The 16347-nt window shown below is 42.9% G+C and overlaps 1 protein-coding gene across 1 annotated transcript in view; it reads right to left on the reverse strand.

Annotated features, from left to right (window-relative positions):
• LOC141112671 (Golgi apparatus protein 1-like) overlaps nt 1-16347 on the reverse strand; it is a gene marked incomplete in the record, with an annotated part of 122289 nt that overhangs the window by 25531 nt on the left and 80411 nt on the right. Inside the window, 3 exon segments of the mRNA XM_073605665.1 lie at nt 173-388; nt 493-579; nt 8858-8890. Of these exon segments, the coding sequence (XP_073461766.1) occupies nt 173-388; nt 493-579; nt 8858-8890 (336 nt within the window).

A 16347-nucleotide genomic window follows, 5' to 3' on the forward strand; every position in this document is an offset into this window, starting at 1 on the left:
TAACACATGTCAAAGTTGCAAAACTGTAGGATTTGCGCTGCTTTTACCATGAAGTGTTAACTTTTTTAGGAAGAATTCTAAAAGTTAACCGCTACATGGTCATCTACCATACATGAGAAAAGTTACATTGATCCTAATAAACATGGCTGCCGGTGATGGTGTCCGCTCTCACCTTCTCTCCGGGGCGAATGCTGCCGCATTTCAGATTGTTGATCTCGGCCTTGCAATCCTCCATGAAGCCGCAGATCAGCCGGTAGTCACTATAGATAATGGCGGTCATCTTGGTAATATATTGATGGCACTGATACTCGGTGATGTTTGCACGGTGATCCACCAGACAGGAAACTACATAACCCTTTCCAGGTGTCTCTTCTGCACATTCTCTCAGCTGTGAAGACAAAAAGCGTGGTAACCCATCTGTCCCTTCCAGACCTCGGAACCCCTTGAACACCATTCACACCCCATGAAAGGCATTCTAAAAGGGACACTCACCACGGACAAGGTGGACTTGCAGATCTCCTTCGCCACAGACTCAAACTTTATGTCCTTCGTCAGGTTTAGTTTAAAGTTCCAGAGCAGCTGTTTAAAAAAAAATAAAAGAAATAAAATTACATTCGCCATCATGAGTGAGCAGGAATTTTGCCCGGAGTTGGGCTTTAAAATCCAATTATGATTTATTTTAATGACTGCCGTCCCCCAACACATTGATGATCCTACTTATATAGTGCAGGGGAGTGACTGGACCTGGTTTGCGGCTCGCCAGTCTTTCAGGATATCTCACTGCCTTTTAAATTATGGCTGTAATTACAGTACTAAATGTACCTGGTAATATTTAATGGCTAATCTAGACAGCTGGACAGACCAGAGCAGAGAACTGAAGCCGGAGGAAAGAAATGGAAACAGAGGGCCTGGCTCTTAAAGCTGAACTCCAAGCTGATGTAAAAGAAATTAATTCAGCTCATGTAATACAGAGCAGGTATTTTTATACAAGAAGTACCTGAGTGTCACACTACATCAGCCTCTTGCAGTCCCTGTAAAGCATAGCTTAGACCAGGGGAAGGAAAGTAGCAAGAGTCAACTAGTAGTGTTGCTTTGCTCATGTGCCAACAGAGCATGCTGATAGGAGGAGAAAGCAGTTACAGAGAGATAAATTCAACAGTCTTCCTGCGCTCTCCAATCACAGACTAGAAAGCAAAACCTCCAAATCTAAATTTAAGATCCACTAGACCAGTGCGCAGGTCTCTTTCCATAATTTTGTCCAGTATTTATAGCATATTTGGACATTATGGCAGACTTGATTGACAATCGTATCACCACAGAGTGGTACTGTGGATACAGAATATTGTGGATATAGTGCCACGTCCCGATAAATTGAATTGTTAAAAAATAGGTTTGTGGATGATGGACTTTATAGGCATAACACAGGTATGTATTAAAAAATAGAATTTATTACAAAAACACACAAGACAATTGCATTAAAATTGATCGACTAAAATTGCTCTGTAGAGCTGAGCTATAATATGACACGCCGCCTTCTCATTTCCTCATCAAGTATCGGAGAGTGACCAGATAGGTCCCCCATCTTTCCGAAATGATTGTATATATACATAGGTGGTGTGCTGTTCGTGCTTAAAGCGGAGTTCCACCCAAAAGTGGAACTTCCGCTCATCTGATTCCTCCCCCCCTCTGGTGCCACAATTGGCACCTTTCAGGGGGGAGGGGGGGTGCAGATACCTGTCTGCTACAGGCATTTGCACCCACTTCCTGGAATAGACTCCCGCGGGAGTCACACGCTCCAGTGGTCCCAGGAGATAGTGGGGACCACTAAGGACGCGCAGTGTGACTCGCGCATGCGCAGTAGGGAACCGGGAAGTGAAGCCGCAACGCTTCACTTCCTGATTCTCTCACAGAGAATGGAGGCAGCCGAGAGCCGGGCGATTGATCAGCTTTGGCTGCCGACATTGCTGGACTCTAGGACAGGTAAGTGTCCATTTATTAAAAGTCAGCAGCTGCAGTATTTGTAGTATTTGTAGGTGGACTCCCTCTTTAAAGGCAATTTTTTGAATAGTCAATTTTAATGCAATTGTCTTGTATTTTTTTGTAATAAATTCTATTTAATATATACCTGTATTATGGCAGACTTGCTTGTCAAAGCTCTCCCCACATGGGATGGACAGGTGTGACCTTCCTTGTCCCTTTAACAGACATTCTTTCCCTGTTTTTCACGTTCAGCTTCTCAGGCCATCTTGATTGGCTGGGATGATGCAACTCCCTTGCATACACATGAAAGTTAATTAACCTGACACCAAAGTCATGCTGAAGATTTGCAGTGTTGTGCAAGTACGGCTCGGTGTACATTTAGTAGACATGTCAGTCAGTAGAGCAGCTTTTATTGTAGACACGTATAGTCTCTTCTGCAATACAAACCTATAAACCAGCAATTTGAAGACTAGATTTCACTAACTGCAGTAGTAAAAAAAAATAAATAAATAAATAAATAAAAAAAGAAGACCTCCTGCCCCGTCAGATAGGGATGAGAAATGTGACAGAGCTGTGCAACTCTCAGGACTGGATGGATCGAAATAAATTATCCTCTGGAAGCTCTCATACAGGGAGGGAAAAAAGTATTTGATCCCCTGCTGATTTTGTACGTTTGCCCACCGACAAAGAAATGATCAGTCTATAATTTCAATGGTCGGTTTACTTTAACAGTGAGAGACAGAAAAAAAAAAAATCCAGAAAAACACATTTCAAAAAAGTTATAAATGGATTTGCATTTTAATGAGTGAAATAAGTAATTGACCTCTACGTAAAGCAGGCCATACATGGGTCAAATTTCGAAAGAATTTTCTTTCTAAAACCTTATCCAAGAATTTTCATTCAAATTTTGCCACATTGGTGGGATGCAGCAACATCTGATTTTCGTGCGGCCATCAAATTTGAGAAATTGGGCATGTTGGAATTTTTTTTTTTTTTAAAAAACCAACGATTTTCTAATCAATGGGAAAATCATGCGAGAAATGTAACTGAAAAATAAATACGCATGTGCAAGAAAAGAACATTCCCGGAAAGAAAAGAAGATTCCCAGCCACGAAAATTATTTTCTGTAGCAACAGGAGGTGAAATCGAAGGCTCGGTTGATCAAATTTCGAAATCAATGGTGGCATCATCGGATCACAAAACGCACACAAAATTTCTGATTTTCAAAAGAGAATTCTTTTGAAAATTGACCATGTATGGCCAGCCTTAGTACTTGGTGGAGAAACCCTTATTGGCAAATCAGAGGTCAGACATTTCCTTTAGTTGGACAAGGCCAAGGATAAATCCAAGGGAAAAACCAAGCTTAACTTATCACCAGCCTGCAGACTACCAAATAACCTGTTTAACAGTATGTGTTTAAAGCAGGGGTTTAGTCTGTTTCTTGTAGTTGGCCACCAGGTTTGCACACATCTCAGGAGGGATTGTGTCCCACTCCTCTTTGCAGATCTCTCTCATTGAGGTTTTGAGGCTGATGTTTGGTAACGCAAACCTTCCGCTCCCTCCACATATTTTCTATGGGATTAAGGTCTGGAGGCTGGTTAGGCCACTCCAGGACCATAATGTGCTTCTTCTTGAGCCACTTTGTTGCCTTGGCCATGTGTTTTGGGTCATTGTCATGCTGGAATACCCATCCACAACCCATTTTCAATGCAATGGCTGAGGGAAGGAGATTTGATGGTACATGGCCCCATCCATTGTCTCAATGATGTGGTGAAGTTGTCCTGTCGCCTTAGGAGAAAAACACCCCCAAAGCATAATGTTTCCACCTCCATGTTTGACGGTGGGGATGTATTCTTGGGGTCATAGGCAGCATTCCTCCTCCTCCAAACACGACGAGTTGAGGCCAAAGAGCTTGATTTTAGTTTCATCTGACAACATTTCACCCAGTTCTCCTCTGAATCAGATGTTCATGAGAAAGCTTCTGACGGGCCTGTACATGTGCTTTCTTGAGCAGGGGGACCTTGTGGGCGCTGCAGTATTTCAGTCCTTCATGGTGTAGTGTGTTACCACTTGTTTTCTTGATGACTATGGTCCCAGATGCCTTGAGATCATTGACCAGATTCTCCCGTGTAGTTCTGGGCCGATTCCTCACTGTTCTCATGATTATTGAAACGCCACAAGGTGAGATCTTGCATGGAGCCCCAGACCAAGGGAGATTTGACAGTTATATAGTGTTTCTTCCATTTGCAAATAATCTCAACAACTGTTGTCACCCTCTCACCCAGCTGCTTGGCGATGGTAGCCCATTCCAGCCTTGTGTAGGTCTACAATCTTGCCCCTAACATCCTTGGACGACTCTTTGGTCTTGGCCATGGTGGAGAGATTGGAATCTGATTGCCTCTGTGAACAGGTGTCTTTTATACAGGTAACAAGCTGAAATTAGGAGCACTCAATTTAAGGGAGTGCTCCTAATCTCAGTTTGTTACCTATATAGAAGACACCTGGGAGCCAGAAATAGGGGGATCAAATACTTATTTCACTCAATAAAATGCAAATCAATTTAGAACTTTTTTGAAATGTATTTTTCTGGATATTTTTGTTATTCTGTCTCTCACTGTTAAAATAAACCTACCGTTAAAATTATAGACTGATCATTTCTTTGTCAGTGGGCAAACATACAAAATCAGCAGGGGATCAAACACTTCTTTCCCTCACTGTATATGTATTTTCTATGTTATGTCATTAGTTGCTTGCCTGGAGTTCAGTGTTAAAAGAAATTTGAATAGGCAAATTGTATTATGTATGGCCAGCTTCAGCACAGCATTCCTTTAAGACTCATATTGGCTGAAATCAGCCAGTACAGTAGAAACAGGCTGACTTTTGGCCCGTGTGTACAGAACTTTGTTGGACAGAAGCCGATCTCACAATCAACTTCTGTCAAACAAGCATGATGAAAATCCAGCAGCTGATCAGTGCGCTTAGCCAATGACTGTAAGCTCTGACCGGTGTGTTCTTGTGGGGCAGTCCCCCTGTCAGAACACAATAGAACAGCAGGGAGATTGCTGTACTAACATTGAATGGGGAGAACACTTACCGTGTGTACCAGGCTTTAGAATTACCTTTAACTATGTAGTGCAAGGGCCCGCCCAATAGGATACAAATTGAAAGCGTTTGACCGCATATTACATGGCTTCATTATATCTAATGCCAGCCCATACATGGGTCAAATTCCTGAGCAAATTTTCTGTCTTTTGTGAGCCAATGATGCCACCATCGATTTAAAAATTCCACCAACCCTTCAATTTCACCTCATGTTGCTACAGAAAAGAAATTTTTGTGGCTGGGAATCTTTTCTTTCTGGGAATTTTCTTTCCTTGTGCTAATGCGCATTTCTTTCTCACACGATTCTCCCACCATTTGTTTTTCAATAAATTACCAACACATCCGATCACTCAAATTCGATTCATGAAAATGGACCGTTGCTGCGGCCCACTAATGGTGCGACATTTGAATGAGAATAATTTCACCCATGTATGGCCGGCTCAAAAGGAAAAAAAAAAAATTGTATAATGTATGGCCAGCCTAAGGGCTCATGCACACTGCAGCTCTAAAATAGACAGGCATTTGAGCTGTATTTCAGCTTGACGAAGCTTGTGCTTTTTTGCGCGTATATGCATGTTTTTATTGAGCTTCTTCAAGCTCTTTTGAGCATAAGCTTTTTTTTTTCCCCCACAAACAATCCTAGATAGTATTTTCTCAACCACTGTATAAACAAAACAAAAAAAATGGAACGTTTTGCATGTTTCCAAGCTTTATTGAGCTTTTTTGGGCGCCAACTCCTCTCAAAAACATGAGTTTGGTGGGGATTTTTTCTGCCTGTAAGAGCATAGGCCTGAAAAAGCCATAGTGTACATGGAGGGGAGTTTAAAGGCAGAAAAAAAAATAAAAGCACTCAAAAGCCTGTAGGAGCCGCTTCTTTGAGCTGCGGTGTGCATGAGCCCTTAGAGAAATGTAAATTACACCAGGCAAGGACCTGACTGCTAATTTTCACAGATCCCCTGGATAGATTTTCTCCAGGAAAACCAGGTAAGCCCACACACCCTTGTATCTGCTCTAGAACACATCAGGTGATGGAAAAAACATTCCTGGAAATCACAAAGAAACAGATAATTACCTGGAGCAATTACCATTCAACAAGGACAATTAAAACGCCATGATGATGGAAGACTCGGACAGAAAACATAGCATGTATGGGGGGTTATCACTGTGCTGATACGCTAATAAGTTCTGTTTGCGGGGGGGGGGATGATCATTGAGCTCACACCATGCAGGACAGAGGAGACACCTAATGATGCGCAGCTACGCCACTTCTATCAAACAGCAATTAACCAGCTATGGCCCGGACGCAGTCACCACTCGCAATGACAGATTAGACAGGGAAAGCAGGCAGCGTGTAATGCAATAGGAGAGAATTATCTACGCTCATCTTTCTCTGAAGCCAATGTCAGGGGTCCGCAAGTCCATAATACTCGGATAAATAGAAGTAGTAAAGCACACATATAAAAAAAGGACTTTATACAAAAGCGTTTAATTTATTAGGGATCATTCACACAAAGACCTGTAAAGTGCATGAGCCATTTATGCATCTGGAACAGTGTGACGCTGTGTGCAGGCAGCATTTGTTAATCAATGGGGACAGTTTCACCCGCAGTTTGACAGGCGTGCAGGGACTGGTGCGTGGCCCCAAATGCACGTGGTCTAAGTTCATGGCCGTGCACCTGTCCAACTCAGATGTGCAGGAGAGTCCTTACAGCCACTGCACCTCTTTTGACCAACAGGCTGTCTGCAGGCAGCGCCAAAATGATCTGGATGCATACCTAAACACCTCTTGCATGCTGTATGGGCCTCTGCATCTGAGAATAGTAGGGAGTGCAGACACATTTATGTTTGGATAAACCCCAGGAGCCAGGCTAAACCAAGAACATCGACTGTCAACTAAAAAAAGGTATAGTGGGCCTCAACTGGGGTCCCTGACATCACATAAAGGCCACAAATGTTCAGTGCATGCAATGCTAGAAGGGAGGGTTAGAAACTGCAGTCTTGCTTATTGCTGTATAGTCTCACTTTATATTGAGACATAGTGGAGGAAACGATGGTCAGAGACTGCAGATATGCTACAGTAAGGGGAAAAAGTATTTGATCCCCTGTCGATTTTGTACATTTGCCTACTGACAAAGAAATTATCAGTCTATAATTTTAAAGGTAGTTTTAACCACTTAAAGGGGTTGTAGGGGTTCGTGTTTTTTCACCTTAATGCAAAATACACCTGGCAGTGACCAGCCCCACAGCCCTCCCCCCCCCCGGTTTTACTTACCTGACCCCTCGAACTTGACCCGCGCTGTCTCTCTGCCCGAGGTTCTCGGCTGTTGATTGGATAGATTGATGGCAGCGCAGCCATTGGCTCCTGCTGTTGTCAATCAAATCCAATGATCCGCATCCGCAAGGTAACACACCCCCCCCCCTCCCCTCGGGAGAGCGCTTCTCCCAGGGGGTTTTCTGATGTGGGGAGGAGCTGCAAGAGCCGCAGAGGGACCCCAGAAGAGCAGGTTTGGGGCCACTCCGTGCAAAACGAGCTGCACAGTGGAGGTAAGTATGATATTTTTTTATTATTTAAAAAAAATAACAAACGAACATTTAGTGTCACTTTAAGGACCGAGCCTCTGAGATTTGTTAAAAACTTTTTTTTGTAGGAAAATATATATATATATATATATATATATATATATATATATATATATATATACACACATACACACACACGTCTGCTGACATCTGACCTGCTCCGAAAAAGCGTAACGGAAGAAAAACCTACTTTTCTATCCGTTATCGGATCGGGTGACAACGGGTGTCATCCGATCCCCCATAGGGGAGAGCGGCGCTCTGACAGGACCTGTCATCTGCCTGCGCAGCGGGGATCCACGGAGCGATCCCCCGCTGAGCAAGCGGATGTTCACGGGGCGGATCATCATGGATCCACCCCGTTTGAAAGGACCCTTAGAGGGTACTCCTAATCTAAGCTCGTTACCTGTATAGAAGACACCTGGGAGCCAGAAATCTTGCTGATTGACAGCGCATCAAATACTCATTTCACTCATTAAAATGCGAAATCGATTTATAACTTTTTTTGAAATGTGTTTTTCTGGACATTTTTGTTGTTGTCTCTCACTGTTAAAATAAACTGACCATTAAAATTATAGACTGATCATTTGTCTGTGGGCAAACATCCAAAATCAGCAGGAGATCGAATACTTAAAAATGATGGTTAGACTGCAGACATGCTAGAAGAAATAACGGAGAGAGAATAGAGACATACTAGCGAAAACGATGGTCAGAGAATAGAGACATGCTAGAGCAAAATGATGGTCAAAGACTGAGGCACTTGCTGCAGATTTGGCTGGGGACATGCTGCAAGTAACTGGGGGCTTAATACATGAGGCTAGTACGGATCACTATAACAAACCCTTCATAAATCTATGCTCCTGCTACAAATTGTTGGGGTCCAAGGGCTGCAGGATGGGCACAAGGGAGCTAAAACCATAGACACAGGAACCTGGCTCTCTTCTGGAAAGGACTGACTGGCTCCTGAATTCTATACTCATGTATTTACTCTACATGTTCTTCCAGTGAATCTCATCTCTCACGACACACATCAGGTGTATGTACATATATCTTTAACCTATTAAAGATTATTTGTATAGGAGGACAATATATGGCAGAGAAGTGACAGCAGGTCTGACGAGTATGAAGAATAGGAGCATTGTTCGGAGATTCTGGCAGGCAATGGCTAGTGAAGGGTTTGTGTAGTCAGAGTACTTACATGGTTACAGTCCGATGAGATTTCATTGTCCGCCTGAAAAAACAAACATGGAGATAATCAGTGTTTCAGGGCATACAAGGAGAACATTCATACCAAAGAGAAAATTGGGAAACTACACAAGAATCCAGTTTAATATCTCCTGGCTCAAACACATGACATGGACCTCATGAACACACTCAGGATGTGTAGAAGGTTTTCTATGCATCAAAATACCTGCTTTCTGTTAGGATACAGAGGTATAAGCTCTGCAAAAATAATCAGTACAGGAGGTTTTTTTTTTGCAGCATTAAAATTTTAGATTTAAGAAGGTTAATGCAATTTTCTAATTATTAATGGGGTTAAAGTGGCAGTCGTTTCTGGCCAATGAGAAAATCTGAAGGAGCAGGATGGAAAATGTGAATGTGGTTTGTTGTTTGAGAAAGTCCATTAACTCCAAAATTAAATGTTAAAAGCAAAAGCTTTACAAATGATGTTCATCAAGTCATTGAATGCACTTATGAGAATTAATGTTTGTACGAACATCCACTAGAACATCTGTTAGTGTATAGCCAGCTTGACTCAGATTCTCTTCTGGGGGGGTAGATAGGGTGAGGGGGTACGCTCGATGGCCTGACATAGGTTGCAAAAGTTTTAATATATAATATAAACAGGCCAAAAAAGGATAGATATAGAGAGAGAGATATATAGAGATCTCTCTCTCTCTATATAGAGAGAGAGAGATAGATATATATATATATATATATATATATATATATATATATATATATATATATATATATATATATATATATATATATATAGAGAGATAGATATATATAGAGAGAGAGAGATCTATCTCTCTCTCTATATCTATCCTTTTTTGGCCTGTTTATATTATATATTAAAACTTTTGCAACCTATGTCAGGCCATCGAGCGTACCCCCTCACCCTATCTACCCCCCCAGAAGAGAATCTGAGTCAAGCTGGCTATACAAACAGATGTTCTAGTGGATGTTCGTACAAACATTAATTCTCATTAGTGCATTCAATGACTTGATGAACATCATTTGTATATATATATATATATATATATATATATATATATATATATATATATATCTCTATGTGTGTGTATATATGCCTCTCCCTCTTTGACCATATCCGTTTTTGAAAAGATCTTACCGATCAACTTGTTCTTCCATAACCAAATTTGTGTTTTTGCATACAAGAAAGCAGGTATTTTGGGAGCGTGAATGCATTTCCAACTGTAATTTCACAATCGGAAACATTGGATTGCAAAATGTAGGCGACAAACAATTATTTTCACAATTGATTAGTTGGGACGATTTTTATTATTAGATTCATTGAAACAATAACCTCAAAAAGTGTTATGTATAATATAGTTAAATATGTAATATTTTTTTTTGTTTTTTAACACAATTTTGAATATCTATATACAGTGCTAAATATAAAACAATCCAGCTATATGGTTGGGGAACAAAATATCTAATCCACTGAGAAAAGACAGAAGAGATATGAATACTATTAGGTTTCATGTACACGGGACGTTTTAAAACCTTTACAGAACGCTGGAACTTGACAGCTAGTGACCGACGTTTAAAAACGTGTTTTGCCATTTTTACCCGCCCCATGCTCGCTCTATTTTTTTGCCATTACAAATGGTCAGAAATGATTCTCCATTAAAAACGCCTATAAACACGGTCTGCTACAAGCATTTGCGTTTCAAAATCCTCTGAACATCCATTCTGAACTCGCGCTTCTAACCTCAACTGCCCGGAAATGACTTCCAGTACATTTACAGATAAGATAACACAGGAGAGTTCAGGGGCAGCTGGAAAAAAAAAAAAAAATCTCCAACTGCTCAGCTGCAGTGTACATGAGGCCTTAGAGGTTGAATCTGAATATATATATATTTATTATATATACACATACATATACATACACACACAGAGATCAACATATATTACAAAAAACAAAAAGAACACTGTCTTGCAGACAACTTTCAGAGAGCATAGTACTGAGCGCTCCTATCGCAAGGTAAACAAAAAACACTTCTGTCTTTAGAAACACTTCCTTCTCCTACCCAGAACTAAATGTCCCATGAGTTATTGCTCCTCACACATTCACAATTTCTCAGGCACTTACTGACATGTATGGATTGTCACGTTTGTCCTGAGCTGTATGTGTTTGCTGCACTGTGTATACTGACATGTATGGACGGGGTACTGAGCTGTACGTGTGCTGCACTGTGTATACTGACATGTATGGACGGGGTACTGAGCTGTACGTGTGCTGCACTGTGTATACTGACATGTATGGACGGGGTACTGAGCTGTACGTGTGCTGCACTGTGTATACTGACATGTATGGACGGGGTACTGAGCTGTACGTGTGCTGCACTGTGTATACTGACATGTATGGACGGGGTACTGAGCTGTATGTGTGCTGCACTATATTTTCTGACATGTAAATAATGCATTCTGTATGCAGACCAACTAATTGGCCAATTGATTATAAAAATAGTTGTCAACTATTTTCATTGAGAATGTCGATTAGTCGTTTAAGCTCTACTCATTGGAAGTTAATATTGTTTGTTTCATTTTTTGCAGATCGAGCACAGTAGAGATTATGGCCACTTCATGATGGTCCTACCTGAATCATCTCGATGTATTTTTCTACATTTAAACTTACGATTTTTGATGGGTGACCAAAGTGAAAAGTGGAATACGGCATTTATGCTGCTTCTCAAAAACTAGAGCCGACAGGGAAATATTGGTGCATTTTTGGAATCAGCAGTCAGACATACCGAGGAACAGGTCGAACATTCGAGGCATCAAAATGTGTGCAATAGATCCTTTGTGCTTGTACACATGGGCTTAAAGGGGTTGTAAACTCTCAAGGTTTTTCACCTTAATCCATTCTATGCATCAAGGTGAAAAACCTTCTGTAGTACAACAGCCCCCTTTTACTTACCGATCTTTTCAAGCGACTGGGACGAGCAGAGCAGCTCCAGCCGCTGTCTTAGGTCCTCATTGGATAAATTGATAGCAGCAGCCGTTGGCTCCCGCGACTGTCAATCAAATCCAGTGATGCGGGAGCAGGGCTGAGTCCCGCTGTCAATGGACCCAGCAGCAGAACTCGGGAGTGCGCCCGCACGAGTGCCCTCATGGAGAGCAGCTGTGGGGGCATTCAAAAGGAGGAGCTAGGAGCGCCATTGAGGGACCTCAGAAAAGGAGGATCGGGGCCACTGTGCAAAACCCTTGCATAGAGGAGGTAAGTATGACAGGTTTGTTTTTGTAAATTAACCTTTACAACCCCTTTAAAATTGAAGTTTTGCCTTCCTTTATTCCTGCCTCCCCCGCAAATACTCAACATTTTCTTGCCATGTTACATTATCCAGAATATTACCAAAAAAACGAAAAAAAAACCAAAACAAAATCAAGCAGAGATGGCAGGAACTCTTATAAGCACAGCAGGTGTACAGACCCGGGAACTCAGTGCAGGGATCTCACCAACAAAATTTCAGCAAGATAGAGAACATCGGGAGATATGACGCCATCTTTCAAACACTGAAATGTCAGTTTTGGGTACAAGGACCCTTCATAACAGCTGTATACATTAAGACAGTGACCATATAAAGACGGATACAGTCGCTCGGGGAAAGGAGCGGTACGTCTTGCAGTCACAGCTCACATATCTCTTCCAGCTTCAGAAGAAGTTATTACTGACAGTCACAGCTATTTCTAGGCTGCAGCCCAATTTCAGACTCTAAAAATAACCCGCAAATGCCGCGAGCTTTTCCAGGGTCCTCGTATAGCGCAGTCCCGGGAGAGGCCGCCGGATGTGACAAGGTCAGGAAGCACCTGGGCCCAGCGGAGGGGCCTGAGGATCAAAGACTAGTTATACCGTGCATCACAGGGACCCCAACAGAAGCAAATCTAACACTTCTGATGAGAAGGGATAGAAATATACCACATACATTCCTTGTAATAGATATTTTTTGGGGGGGGTTAAGCAGTCCAAGACTGGGATGTCCTCAAAAACTTTGTACCTGTGCTCATCCTGTGCTGTATCATGATGAATAATTTCACATGTAGCCCCTCTCCCCATAGAAGCCAGTCTCTTGAAATAATTCACACCTAGCAGTGATTTTCTTATTTTGTACTTGTGACACCATATAGTTGTAGATATAAGAGAGATAACAAGGTTATCTTATGTCACCATTCTAGTAATGCACATCGGAGTTTATGAAATCATGTGATTCCTTACAGCAGCAGCTCAGACATTGACTGTGGGCAAATGATGTGTGGGCGGCTAGGGAAAGAACAGGAAGTGTCGTTATTTCACCGATAAGAGATCACTGCTAATCATGTGTCTGGGAACAAGGCACTGCCCACCTCCCGCCAAGCTGGGGACATAGCCACATGTATGGAAGGACAAGCATTTCATCCAAGGTGGCTCAGGGTCCTCATACACCAAGCCAAGAGTACAGTTCAGAAGCTCTGGTCCCTATGTACGACGCGCCCAGCGTCAGGTGCGGGCGCACCAGTCCCGACGCGCCCAGCGTCAGGTGCGGGCGCACCAGTCCCGACGCGCCCAGCGTCAGGTGCGGGCGCACCAGTCCCGACGCGCCCAGCGTCAGGTGCGGGCGCACCAGTCCCGACGCGCCCAGCGTCAGGTGCGGGCGCACCAGTCCCGACGCGCCCAGCGTCAGGTGCGGGCGCACCAGTCCCGACGCGCCCAGCGTCAGGTGCGGGCGCACCAGTCCCGACGCGCCCAGCGTCAGGTGCGGGCGCACCAGTCCCGACGCGCCCAGCGTCAGGTGCGGGCGCACCAGTCCCGACGCGCCCAGCGTCAGGTGCGGGCGCACCAGTCCCGATATACACAGAGCACATCATCAGATCTGGGTGCTCTGGTCCCCATGCACAGTAAGGTCTCGTATTCATGTACTGTTCATTCGTAGTTTGTATACTCTGGTTTAAGGAGCACACAATTCAACAACCATTTACAAATCCTCTAGCCACTTTCCTAAACCCTTAACAGCTTTCTTTGGCTCCAGTTTGGAAGTGGGAGTACAGACAGTAATAGGATTGCTCACCATAGCTGTATTCACCCATCAGCTACCGAGAGATGTAATCAGCACTGCAAGACCCCAGAAGGGGGGCTCTTTAACTGGAAGATAAAAGCCTGTAAATGCTTGTCATATCCGATACGCTACAGACCAGCGTCAGAACACCGCTGATGCAAAATGACAGCGATGGAAACTTTCCATCATGAGAGGTAATCCAAGTGGATGTCATCTGGAACATTTTATTAAGGAAAAAACAAACAAACCCACTACATTACAGTAACCGATCACAAATCCTCCTTTTCATCACTCCAAATACACTGGAAGCTTAATATTTATGTTACAAAAAAGAAAGCCACTGCCCCCCCACCTATAACTGGCCATTGCAGCATTAGAAGGCAACATATGTTAGGAAAAAAAGGCCAAGGATAAATCCAAGGAAAACTCCAAGCTCACTTACCAACCAGTCTGCAGACAACCAAATTATCCTGTCTAACAGTCTGCATTAAAAACCAGGGGTTTAGTCTGCACACACGTGCAAATACATGCGTAAAATACAGGCCCCACCAAGGCAGCCTGGGATCTGTAGTTCTATCACCAGCTTAAAGTGTTTGTTACCCTGAATATGTTTTTCTCTGTGCCAACGTATTTTATAAATCATTTTTTTTTTAACTTCTTCCATCTGAAGAACATGCCTCTTGAACATGCCCCCTGCTCAAGCACAGCCTGCATTTTGCCTCAGACTGAACAGACTATAGAATACAGGCACACCAAGTGTCTGCATATCCTGTACACGAGTCCTGTAACCCCGCCCCCATGAGGAATTAAAAAAAAAAAAAAAAAAAGTGAAAAAGGTCATTTCTGAACTGAAGCAAAGGCAGTTATGGCACCGGCATAACTATAACTGCACTGGAAAGGGTCTATAACTTTGTAAGCTCACAACCACTTAAAAGTTCTCATAGCATACACTTTCATCTTATAGCATCAGCATTGTAACAATACAAACAATAATTCTAATGGTCGAGGTAAGCTTACTGGAAATATCTCCAAAAAGGAAGCAAATGACATGTTCATTGTGAAAGCGGAATAGGCAGAAAAGCTTGTATGTAAATGTATTTCTCAATAGCAGGGGGCTGCACATACAGGGGGTTCTTCCAAAGAAGTGGCGTTCTTAAAATAAGTGGCACTTCCGCTCTTGCTCCATCCATCTGATCATTTTGTTCTCTTCACAGGTAAACCTGTGTTTATATCTCCACATACCTTAAAACTGAACATTGCATGACTGCAAAAAAGCTTATTGGGTAAACCTGCGTTTATATCTCCACATACCTTAAAACTGAACATTGCATGACTGCAAAAAAGCTTATTGGGTAAATCTGTTTGTCACCACTGTTTCAACTCCATCTGTAGCCATGCTCACATTATTTCAATGTTTATTTAGCCATTAAGTCTTACCTAAATTATGGGTTGCCTTATCTTTACAATTTTGGCCTTTTAGTCCCCTTGCAGTTTGATTGTGGTGTGAAAGTTATGCCCTGCTAGCTGTGTTGCTAATATGCCCTCCTAATTGATTAATTGCCAGATTCAACCCACACCCAACACACAGTATAAAAACAAGGCCTTCCTTACGGGGGAACACATACAGGGGGCTGCACATACAGGGGGTTCTTCCAAAGAAGTGGCGTTCTTAAAATAAGTGGCACTTCCGCTCTTGCACTTCAGCGATTTGCACAAAGCAAACTATAAAAGACTGCAGGTGACCCCATTTCCTAATCTTATCATCTTCCTCTCTGAAACATGCACTCTTTACCTCTCCTCCTTTTCACAATTGCTGCCTCTCTCCTCAAACTCTCTTTTCTACATCCCTCTGCTCCACCCCACAACCTGTACATATCACCCTCACTTCTCCCCTCCCCCTATTACTGCACTCATCACCTCTTTCTAACTCTAAGTCCACTTGCTAACATACCCCCCAGGATACTGAAGCATGTCCCCTCATACAAATCATATTCTCATATTACCTCCCTCACTCTTCTGCTTCTCCTAATCGCTGGAGATATTTCCCCAAACCCTGGGCCCACTTTATTTAACTGTGCCCAACACACCCATCACCATCACCCTACACCCTCTGGCAGTAGTCGCAATCTACACAATCTAGTCTCCATTCCTCTTCTTGCCAACACCAGCCTCACTCTCTCCTGCGCCCTCTGGAACGCCCGCTCTGTCTGCAACAAACTCACTGCTGTTCATGACCTCTTTGTCACTAATTCCTTTAATCTACTTGCTCTCACAGAAACCTGGCTCCACGAATATGACACCCCTTCTCCTGCTTCCCTCTCCCAGGGTGGCCTTCACTGGACTCACTCCCCCAGGCCTAATGGATGCAAGGGAGGTGGAGTGGGATTCCTCCTATCCCCCCAGA

The sequence above is a fragment of the Aquarana catesbeiana genome, linkage group LG11 (genome assembly GCF_042186555.1).
Source record: "Aquarana catesbeiana isolate 2022-GZ linkage group LG11, ASM4218655v1, whole genome shotgun sequence".
Classification (NCBI taxonomy): Eukaryota; Metazoa; Chordata; class Amphibia; order Anura; family Ranidae; genus Aquarana; species Aquarana catesbeiana.